At 30.9% G+C, this 12,650-nt stretch overlaps 1 protein-coding gene across 2 annotated transcripts in view; it reads right to left on the reverse strand.

Moving 5' to 3' along the window:
- Positions 1–12,317, reverse strand: part of LOC145323939 (uncharacterized) — a 39,189-nt gene extending 26,872 nt beyond the window's left edge. For both annotated transcript variants that reach the window (XM_080166552.1, XM_080166551.1), the window contains exons 1-2: positions 12,143–12,317; positions 1,181–1,280 (exon numbers count right to left, since the gene is read on the reverse strand). In XM_080166552.1, the coding sequence (XP_080022678.1) occupies positions 1,181–1,280; positions 12,143–12,273 (231 nt within the window). In that variant the 5' untranslated portion in view covers positions 12,274–12,317. The remainder of the gene's footprint in view (positions 1–1,180; positions 1,281–12,142) is intronic.
- Between the last annotated feature and the right edge of the window lie 333 nt (positions 12,318–12,650).

Raw genomic sequence — 12,650 nt, forward strand, 5'->3', positions numbered from 1 at the left:
GAATACATTTACGTAACATTTAGATGACCGAGGTCATATTTGACAATGGACAAGGATTGGTTGTCTAAGAAAAATATACCATTGTAAGACATGGATCTAAAGGGATAAGCAAATGGCCGATAAATTGATGTACGTCTCTAAAGATGATACACAAAATTACCCATTCTGTAGTTTACAACTAGTGGTTGGAACATTTTAACACTCAACTTGATGAGCCAACCAATCAAGTCCCTAAAGTTGTTCAGCCAACAAAAAAGAAAACACTATTATAAAACTTTGGGGACTAGTGTAATAAACAGTCCATTATCCCCTCTCTTTCTTTTCTATAATTCATTCTTCAGTGTTATGAACCCTGTCCTAGATATTTGCAGAAACCTGTCAAATAGATTCATGTATCTATACATATCAGCCATTTAGGAAAAAGTAATTGTAGTAATTCTATTGGGTATAGTCTCATTCTTGACAACGCCTCTTAAGGGGCGTTTCGTCGTATTTTTAAAGTTTCTTGTGATAGAAGAAAATGAGAAATAATAGTTATTTCTCGCATCGTATTATAAACGGCTTTCCGCGGATATAGAATGTACAATTGTAAGATTACAACCAGTTTTTTTAGCCCCGAGGTGCCGAAGGCACTGGCTAAGAAAACTGGTTTTAATTTTATGATTGTAAATTTTTATATTCGTAGAAAGCTGGATATAATACGATGCAAGACATATTTTTTTTCGTGTGGATGAGAACCGGTTCCTATCCACCGGATTCGAATGAATACGAGAAATCATTTTCTAGAGTTTTTACATATGCTTTTATCACGACATAGACAATAGTTAATAGATTTCATATAATTATTGACAGTTTGACTAAAACAAAACGTTTGACTAATGATTTAAATATAATTTGTAATAGAGGAAAAATCTTTTTTAGATTATTATCCAGCGGTTTCTTATTGTTTGGTTCATTAAGTTGAGTGACAAAACATTTTAACCATTAATTGTAATCTACAGAAGGGGTAATTTTGTGTTTTATTATTGGGAATATAAATCAATTTATCCGTCATTGTCTAATCCCTTTAGATCCCAGAAGTTTAATAGTAAATAATGATCACATATTTTATTGTTTTATCTATTAATCAACGATATACCAGGTCAAAGAGGCGGGCTACTCAATAACTTTATTGTCTTACCTTAAAAATATGGCCTATAAGTTTATTATAAGCTTCGTTTATTTTCTTGAATTCTACAGGATCACCGCCTTTGTCCGGATGTGTCTTTAGTGCCCGTTTCCTAGACAAAATAATCTATTGAAAATAGCCTAAAACCAAGATTCTACAGGATCTCGCCTTTGTCAAGTTGTGTCTTTAGTGCCCGTTTCCTAAATAAAAAAATCTTATATAAAAAAAAAGTTTCAGGATGTTTGTGAATCTTTAGGCCTGTATGAATCAAAGAATCACTCTAAACGCTGGACCGATATGATTCTCCTTTACAGTGAAAAATCCCAGAGGTCCTGGGTAGGTTTATACGCATTATAAGGGGGGGGGGGGTACCTCGACCCAGGCATGAGAAATATCCCATGATGAAAATAAAGCAATAATATAAAGTATTGGATCGATTCACTTCCCACCCCCATTTCCTCAAGTGCCCCTAGAGGCCTCTAGGGGCGTAACTAAAAAGGATAAATTGGTTGAGAATAAAATTGTACAGACGTTAAATATAGAAAGAGTCACTATCAAGGTCAACTTTATACATTAGGATGCTGAACAGTTTGTAATTGGTCCAACCTAGCAATATTAATCATAGACAACTTGTTTTAAACATTAAATGATAAGTTTCAGACGTTTATCTTGGATAGGAGCCGATGAAATCACTTTTATAATAACTGGAAATAGACAGACTGACATACAGACGGACTTCTCAAATTATAGAGCATTTTCGCTTTTATGATAATACTGATACAATGTATCAGAATAAGTAAAAAAAAGACTCACGGAAAACTAATCTTATTTGAGTACAATTATCGTGGTATATAAAAAGTATCACATTTCTAGATAGAATTTTATATTATAGGATATTAAAAAGATTTATTTATAGCTTGTACTCATTATAAAAATACTATTTTGCTATACATTTTTTTAGAAAAGTAGTTTTATGGGTTATTTTTGAATGATGTCATAAAAAGAAAAAAGTAAAAATAAAAGTTTAAAGTAAAATATTGAGAGAAAAATATATATGAAAATGTATTCTTGGCTCCACAAATTGTCAAGGCTATTGTGTCACAGGGATCTAAAGGGATAAGATAATGGCCGATAAATTGATGTTCATCCCCAATGATTATACACAATTTATAACTTCTGTAGATTGTAATTAGTGGTTGAAAATTTTGGACACCCATTATTATGAAACGATCAATCAAAAGTCCCAAAAGTTGTTAAGGCAACGTTAATATAAAACTTTGGGGACAAGTGTAATAAACAGGCAATTGTCCCCTCCCTCCGTGATTGTGTCAAGCTATGAAGTGTCGTGTTAAAGAAAGAGTTTAAATACATTGTGGTCATTCTTTCAAACAGCAAAATTATTATTAGAAATAAACTAGAATGATTATGTTAATAAGCAGCATAGCTTTAGTAAACATACTAAAATTTTATAAAATTATATTATCAGATTAAAAAAGTACTTAGGGATCAAAAGATAATGGCCGATAATTTATGTACATTCCCAATGATGAAACACAAAATTACCCGTTATGTAAAACAAAAATTAGTGGTGATCCACAAAATTAACCCTTTTGTAGAATAAAATTAGTGGCTGAAACGTTTGAACACTCAACTTAATGAAACAACCAATTAAGAACCACTTTAATCCCCCCATTAAGTCTTCATTATAAAGCCAACAAATAAGAAAACGCTATTATTAAACTTTTGGGACTAGTGTAATAAATAGCCCATGGTCCCCCCTTTCTCTCTGCATAGTAACAGACGTACGGGCATACTGAATTTATAGATAAGTTGGACGAAGCCCATTTTGTTCCGAATTTGTATCACTTTTGAAAAGTGCGACTCCAGTTACGTCATATTTTTCTTTCCCGAAAAAGGGAAGGGGGGAAGAAAATCTCTTCAAAAGAGATGGGGAACAAATTCGGAACAAAATGGGCTTCGTCGATAAGTTGCGCGATTAAAAAAACCTTTTAAATTGTTTTTACAAACATATTTGCTATTTATAATAACTACTACATTGTAGAAACGTTCATAACTCAAAAGAATAGATGAACACTAATCGGTCGAAACGAAAGCCCGACTTAAATTCGTTTCAATTCTTCTTATTACACAAAATAGACTAGATATGTCATAGATCAGACTTAAACTAGTTGTATAAAAATGACAAGAAAATAGCCTAAAATTATCCCGAACCTTTTTTAATTTTCCCTAAAAAGAAGAATTGAATTAGTTCAGTAGTTGTTGAAATCTTAAGCTTTGGACAAAAAAAACCTATCATATAAAGTTTTAAGATTTTTGTCTGTGGCTTTAAATTTTGATAACTACTGAACCGAGTTCTCCATTTCATAGAAGCTTCTTATAGGTCCCTGGATGGCTTTTAAATTCTTATTTCTAAGTTTGGTTTTAGGCTATTTATATTATATAATAAATAGTTACTCTATGTGTGTGTGTCTGAACATAATTAATGGAAATAGAGTTGACCAATGTTTCTTTCAAATTGTCTCTTTTAAAATATGTTTCATATTTAAGAGTAGAAATATGGAGATATTTATTAAGGATCTAAAGGGATAAATTGATGTACATTGTACATCCCCAATGATTAAACACAAAATTAGCTCTGACATAAATTAAAATCAGTGGTTGAAATGCTAGGCCACTCAACTTAATAAAACAACAAATCAAAGTTGAAAAGACATCAAATAAAAAAAACTTTAATAAATAAACAGTCCACTGTTCCCTCTCTCTTTGCAAAAAATAGCTTACTTAATAAACATACAAACAAACAGCCAATTTTAAAAGTTAATTTTAAAATAGTCTTAAAATAATAAATCAATTTAATTTTACAATTTCACTTTCAGAAATAGAAAAAAGCGAGGGAATTTTTTGAGGAAATCCATTAGGAAATACATAAAAGCAAAACCATTATAGAATTATATCAAATCCCTTTATATTCTCTCTTTGAATTGGAAGATAATATGCTCAAAATCATTAAATTTTGGGTTACTTGAATATTGAACCATTGACAAAAATAAATATCTGTATGAAAAGAATAAAATGCTCAGGTCTGTGTTTTCCATGAACCGAGCAAGGGTACTTATCATCCTTATAATTCAAACAAGGATGACAACATCCATAAGTAGCGAAGCACAAGAATCGTAGATGGGAATACGTACAAGTAGATTTAAAGGGTATTAATTAAAATCAAGAATATATTTATTGGATAAAATAAACATGAAACCTTGTTTTATTTTGTATGATGATGATGGTCAAAGTAAATTACATTAAAGATGCTCATAACAATGGGAAAAATTATTTTGATACTGATATCCCCAAAAAGTTTTAAAATTGCATAAAAAAAAAAATATTTGTTAATATGTAAAACATATAAAAATAGCCAAAAACCTGATAAAAGGCAGTCTGGTCGCCATGGTTGTTTTCTTAAAACGACAGAAAATTTAATTTTTTATACCCTGAACTTTAAAAATTTGGAAAATCGGACCATATACACTGAAGATATGGAGAAAAATGTTAAAAATATAAAAATAGCATAAAACCTGCTAAAAAGGCAGTCTGACCGTCATGATTGTTTTCATTGACGGGAAATTTAATTTTGATATCTATAACTAAAAATTTTTTGAAAATCGGACTGTAATTACTGAGATATGGAGAAAAATGTGAAAAATAGCCTAAAACCTGCTAAAAAGGCAGTCTGGCTGTCATGGTTGTTTTCTTTAAAAGACAGGAAATTTAATTTGGATATCTATAATTGAAAAAATTTTGAAAAACGGACCATAAACACTGAAGATATGGAGAAAAATGTGAAAAATATAAAAATAGCCTAAAACCTGCTAAAAGGCAGTCTGGCTTTCATGGTTGTTTTCTTTAAACGACAGGAAATATAATTTTGATATATGTAACTGAAAAAATTTTGAAAATCGGACCATAAACACTGAAGATATGAAGAAAAATGTGAAAAATATAAAAATAGCCTAAAACCTGCTAAAAAGCGGTCCGACCGCTAATGATGTTTTATAGTCAATTATGCTCCTAAATGATGGGAATGTTGTCAAAAAATTTCAGCATTCTATCTATTATAGGAGCTGAGTAAATCCCATTTCCCCCATAGCGTTACGGACTGACGGACTGACGGACGGACAAGTGAATTATAGAGTAGCTTCGCTACTAAAAAGAAACATGAATGCATATTGTCAAAAAAACTTTGGGTATTACAGAAACAGATTAAAGTCAAGAATAGTTATTTATCACATCATAATAAAGACTGCTTTCCGCGGATATTAAAATTTAAATTGTAAAATTAAAACAAGTTTTGTTAGCGCCTAGAGGTCTAAGTGCCGTTTTAACAAAACAGGTATTGCATTTATGATTTTTATATTAATATTCGTGGGAAGTTGTCTGTAATGCGATGCTATAAATTATTTTTCAGTATGGCTCAGAACCAGTTTTAATCCGGTTTCAAAGCCATACTGCAAAATAACTTTTTAATAATAGTTTGATGGTGATTAGCAAGTTTATAGTTCAATTTTGTATATATTCTTTACACTAGGGGATTCTCGAGATTGTATATTTATCTTTTACTTTATTTAAAGGTTTACTTATTAAAATACACAAACATTTAACTTTTAGAGGAAATATCTAAGCGATTAATATTTGCCCTTGTACTTTTAAAACTTACACTATCGGTCAACTAGTTACCTGTAACCCTTAATTAATTTTGCGAAAGTGTGTCCATGTCCGTGAGCTTTAAGAAATGAAATAGACGCTAAAGAATGTCCTCAGGGATCTAAAGGGATAAGACAATGGCAAATTGATAAGATTTATTAGAAGTCGTTTACCCAACGAATAGAAAAACTTTATTATAAAACTTTAGGGACTAGTGTAATAAACAGCCCATTGTCCCCTTCCTTCCTGGATTGTCCTACTGTGTTACTGGAAACTATTCTAAATATTCATCAAATACAGCAATTTAAAAAAACCAGATCTTATCCAAAATTTTGTTGTCTTATATGATTTCTAGCCTCTATGGAAGGATGAAAGGGGTAAGAAAAATAGCCTAAAACCTCTCATGAACATCTTTAAAGATCCCCTGAAAAGTAAAATCAATAAAGACCAGCAGTTTCCAAGATATTTAGCTTCAGAAGAAAAACCTTACTGCTTTTATTATAGGATTAGACTTTAGACCTAATGAAATTAAAATAATATCATTAGTTCAATACTTAAACAATATATTTTGAACATAATTTACCCATTTGAAGAAACGTTACTATTTTCATCATTATACAGTTTTTATACACATTCTTTAAGTTTTTCTATACCTTAAAAATAAGACCCAATTCTTCAAAATAAGATTAAAAAACTATAAAAAATAAGTATTTGAGAATAAAAACATTTTATAGTTCAGAGTTTTTGCCTATAGTTCATAAATTAAAGACCTAATTCTTAAAATGAAATAAAGACAAAAACAAATTATGTAAAGGCCAGGGATCTGAAGGGATAAGACAATGGCCGATAAATTGATATACATCCCCAATTATGATAACCAAATATACCCTTCTATAGATAACAATTAGTTGTTGAAACGTTTGAACACTAAACTTAGTTAATCAACCAATCAAAATTCAAAAGTCCTTAAAGTTGTTAAGCTAACGAATAAGAACCCAATAATATAAAACTTTGGGGACTGGAGTAATAAACAGACTGATGTCCCCTCCCTCCCTGTGTAAAAGCACAATAGATGTAAAAATTGAGACAAAATTAAGTCTTTTAACTTGTTTATTATGCCATTAACATTTTCTAAAAGCATTTACCAGAAAATATAGAAAAAACAAGAACACAAACAAGGATGACAACATCCATAAAAGTGAAGCTCTGAAACGGTAGGACATTCTGGTAACGCTTTCTAAATTGTACCTAACTACTATAGGAATCATTATGCAAAGTTTGAAATCGATAATTTTAACCTGCATAAATTAACGAAAAGAGCTTACGGACGGTTGGACGGACGGATTGACCGACCTTGATTATAGAAAAGCTTTGCTTTTAACAAGGACACCTAGGTTTATAAACAATAATATATTGTATACCTTAAAAGTAAAGTAAAGTTTAGAACAAATTTAGTGCGTTTTTTCCTGAATTCTCATACAATAATAAAATTAAAGAATATTGCTAATTGCAAAGAAGTTATACTTCTCAAAAGTAAATATAGGTAGATTAGAATTAGGTGTATAGTTCTTTTTAGATATATTCAAATACAGAGACTGATTTTCAGTGATGCTGTATTGTCTAAATTTATTATTATTAACTGTCTAATTAAAAAAAAAACTTTTATCAGAAAAAATCGCATGGAAGGAGAAGAAATTTGACTGTTTATTACACTAGTCCAAAAATTATTTTAAAACGTTTTCTTTATCGTTGGCTTAACACAGTTGGTTACTGTTATTTAATTATAATCGGTTTGTTCATTGAGTTAGTGTCCAAACGTTTCAACCACTAATTGTAATATACAATTAAAAATGCTTAAAGTAATCTAAAATTAATTGTTGAATATTGGTCCATATCTTTGAATTTGACCGAGATTTGACGAAGAATTTTGAGTATTTTCTGCCCTGTCTTTTTAAATTAAACAGACGTTACATACATATCTTCATAATTGTGTATAGTCTCAAAACACAAGGCCATTTTTATACTATTTCATAATGTATTAAGGTTTTCTTTTGTGTTTGAAGTTTAAGATCTTAATAACTACTAAACCGATTGGGTTCTCTATTTAACTAAGCAATAAATAGGTCCTGTGATGGTTTTAGGCTATTTAATTTTTAGATTTAAATTTTGGGATGGTTTTAATCCAATTTCTATCCTCTCTTCCCCAATTGGAAAACAGAATCGCTAGATACTAGAGATGTAGCCGTTTGTACGATTTACGGCAGTACGATATTGAAGCAGAGGATCTCTAGATCGGCAGTAAAAGTCAAGTTCAAAAATAATATTCAGAACATAGGTTTTTAAAGACATATTTTTTCTTTTTTATCTCTATTTCATTTTTGCTCTTATCGTATATATCATTTAAAAAAATATATTTTTAGTTGTCCTAACTAATTAATGCTTTGCTTATTAATAATGGTATCTTATTCCAGATTATCGTGTACTCTAAATTGTAGCGGGCTAAAACAACGATTACCCTTATCCCTCTCTCCTACTGAATGAACGCAGTGACTAATAAATGAGTTTACGACAATTTATCCCCTGTCATAATATACACGTATATTCTACTACATCCATTTATAAGACGCAATCGTCCTCTTAACAAAATGCGGTAACTCCCTAATTTGTTCACTATCTGGATGCAGAGATATAAAAGGATAAGACAATGACCGATAAATTTATGTACATCCCTAATGATGATACACAAAATTACCACTTATGTAGATTACGATTAGTGAATCTTAATTAATTATCCCATTATATCCTGCGAATACGTTTAGAAAACATTTTAATAAATTTTTAGGGACTAGTGTAATAAACAGCCCAATGTCCCCTCCCTCCCTGATCTGAGATGTGCATATGATAAATGTTTGAATATTTACTTTAAAATGTAAAAACATAGATTACCCTAAATCAGGTATCATTTCACAGTCCATACATTTTATCTGTGTTTTAAAGCGATGTTTTTCTGTATTTAGGGTTTGTATTACGTCCATCTGTCAAAGCTTTTCACAGTGCCTATAAAAATGACGCCATACTGGCCTACCATTGGTCAATTAAATTACAGTATGACGACTTTTTTGTTAAGCACAATAAAGATCTTCCCATCTGTACGTCTATAACATATGTCTGTCTGTTTGTTTGTAGCGAAGGATCTCACTAACCGCTGAACCGATCGGGTTCTCCTTAACAGGGTAGCTTCTCATAGGTCCCGGGAAGGTTTATAAATATTTTGGAAGAGGGTACAACCACACTCCCAAGAGAAATCACAATGTTTTTTTTAAAATTAAATATTCGTAGAGACTTGAACGCAACATAGAAATCGCACAATTTTTTTAAAGTTTTTCTTTTCAAATTGGCCGATGGAATTCAACTCCCGGCCCTCTTCTCAAGTTCCCACGGAGGCCTCTAGGGGCGTAGCCGCTAGTATATTATTATTGTTATTTTGTATGCTTATGTTGAAATACATATCTATATATCTATTTATATACTAGTCGCTGCGCCATTAGCATCTGCAGGTTCTATGTATATTTACTGGGGTTTATAGGGGAAGGCAAATAGCCTAAAACCCTTCCGGGTCCTATGAGAGCACCATATCGTGGTTAGCGAGATCCTTCGGTACACACACGCAGACAGACGAACATCCTGTTACTTTTTTAAAAGGATATATAGTTTGTAAGATAGCTATGAAATTGTTTAAAATAGAATTATATAAAATGAAAATTCGAATAAAATGTGTGGCACGTAAAAATATAAAATGTTTATCAGGGAGGGAGGGGACATTGGGCTGTTTATTACACTAGTCCTCAAAGTCTTATATTAATGTTTTCTAATTCGATGGATTAACAACCTTTGAACTTTTATTGAATTTTGATTGATTGGCTCATTTAGTTAAGTGTCCTAATGTTTCAACCACTAATTAAAATCTACAAAAGGGGTAAGTTTTTCTATTATTATTGGGAATATACATCAATTTATCAGTCATTGTCTTATCCCTTTAGATACCTGGTTGTATATATATAATGTGTATGTATATTGAATATAGATTTTAAGATTCTTGTCAGAAATTTGTACGGCTTCTCGGCCGCGGCTGGTTAGTTTCCACGAATGTGGGGGATTTTTCATTTTAGTTTAAACGATTTTATAAAAAGAATGCAGCGCGAAAAATTTGTATTACTGATCAATAAGGTACATTTGTTTTTTATAATTTATTGTACATTATTTGTTTTTACTCCAATTTTCTTTGTAAAAGCTAATCTATAATTAGGATCGGTCTGTCCCTTCGTCCGAGCCATTTAGCCATTTTCGTTAATTTAATGCTATAATCATTACCAGAAAGTCCGTAAGTCTATTTGAAACATGTTGCTTTTTAACCTTTTTAGCAACATTTTTTTGTGGTATAATTGTCCTATTCATCTTATTTTTGAAATACTGATTCCTACTACAACAAGGTACAATATTTATTAAAGCATCTCTATAACAAGTCCTAAAAATGTAAATTTGTCCTTAAAAAGTAGCCTGTACATAATCAATTTTGTAACAAATTTACTCACGATTTTGTTCAGACTTAAACATTTACTATTCTACTTTTTTTACAGCTGACACTGTCCTTTTTTGAGATTTTCTCAACTTCTATTCAAGATTGTGAAAATTCTCTTTTACAATCAGCAATTTATCTTCATGATATTTAAATATTTTTGATCCTTAATAACATCAATAAATTTTTGTGATTTCGCTATCTTTGGATATTGATCTAATAAACTTTTGTATCCTTTATCCTGCAAAGGAAAGAAAATATTGAATATCATTCTTTTCTAGCTCTGGTATGCATGATACAAATTATTTAATTTTATTCAATCAATTTTAAATATTATAGAAACAAGTTTTGATGGAAAATTATTTGTTTTACCTACGTTGATTTTATAGATTTTATTTTCCAGCATGGCTTTAAATCCGATTAATATCCGCGATTTTTCCGAGAATAATAAAATATAAATCATAAAATTAATACTAGTTTTGTTAGCCCAGGCCTTGGGGATAACAATAACTGGTTTGTATCTTTATAAATTTATTCAATGTGGAAAGATGTTTATAATACGATGCGATAAATAACTATCTATGTTTCTTTTCACTTTATGTCAAAAAGTAAAATTACTATGTAAAGTGAAATTTAACAATCGATATATTATTACTTGGATGTGGCATCAGATTTTCATGAACTCGTACAAAGCGATGCTCGCAGCTAGATAAAAATGGTATCCCGCATTCAACCCCTTTGCCTCTTATTACCCTACCCATTTACTGGATGAACGAACTGACCATTAACTATTCTAATTTCCACGTATTATCTATTCATTATAAAAAGCTACATTGCTAAAAAAATTCACTTAAAATGCAGGGAGGGAGGGTACAATGGGCTGTTTATTAAACTAGCCCTCAAAGTAACATTTTCTTATTTGTTGGCTTCACAACCTTGGGGACTATTATTGAATTATTATTAGAAATTGATTAATTTGTGTGTCTAAAAGTTCAACTAATCATTGTAATCTACAGTAATATTGTGGATCATCATTGAGGATGTACAACAATCTATCGGGCATTGGTTTATTCCTTTAGACTCCCTGGTTATCTTTACTCTTAGTTATCTACTTCGAACATGATCAGAAGACCAAAAAGCCAGTTTTGTTAGCCATAATTGACCTAAGATTCGGGCTAATCAAACTGAAATTAATTTTATAATTTTTAGTTTTTATTCTTAAAATTTTTCTTAAGAAAACCTGTTCTTATTCAGCGGATATTAATCGGTTTCTAATGAATAAGATAATAGTTATTTCTCGCATCGTATTATAAACGGCTTTCCGTGGATATAGAATGTACAAGTATAAGATTAAAACTAGTTTTTTTAGCCCCGAGGTGCTGAAGGCACCGGCTAACAAAACTGGTTTTAATTTTATGATTGTCCATTTTTATATTCGTAGAAAGCTGGATATAATACGATGCTAGACATAGTTTTTTCGTATGGATGAGAACCGGTTCCTATCCACCGGATTCGAATGAATACGAGAAAAATGTTTCCTTATTCGTCGGCTTTACAACGTTAGATACTTGAATTTTGATTAGTGGTTCATTAATTTTAGTATCATCATTAGGGATGTACATCAATTTGTCGGCCATTGTCTCATCCCTTTAGATGCCTGAAAAATTATATAAAGATACCTGAATGCCCTCTCAATAGCCTTCTTATCCGGATCATAGCAGCTGAGCTCCTTAACACCAAGCACGCAGCACATTTCGTTGAACCTATTCAGGTTCAGCACCGAATATTCTTGCGCAATTTTTCGCGACATTTTCGCAGATTTTCATGCAATAAAATCTGTGCAATGTCAAATATCCATCTGGAAAAATGACTTAGATTAGATATGTGTTGTTGGGGCATTCCATAGAAAATAATGTAGAATGCAAATGATGTATAAACTAGTAAACAAATAGTATAATTAAAATTGTACTTATTTAACGTCCAGTATGGCTTTGAAACCGATTAATATTTACTGGATTTCAGCCGTACTAAAAATCATGCACAGCATCGTATTACAGACAATTTTCTACGAATATTAAAATAAAAATCAGTTTTGTTAGTTCGGGCCTTCGGTCCCTCGGGGCTAAAAGAACAGGTATTATTCTTGTAATTTTTCATTTTAATATCCGATAAAAGTTGTCTATAATA

This window comes from Acartia tonsa, chromosome 7 (assembly GCF_053477335.1).
Source record: "Acartia tonsa isolate MP-2025a chromosome 7, ASM5347733v1, whole genome shotgun sequence".
In the NCBI taxonomy this organism is placed as follows: domain Eukaryota; kingdom Metazoa; phylum Arthropoda; class Copepoda; order Calanoida; family Acartiidae; genus Acartia; species Acartia tonsa.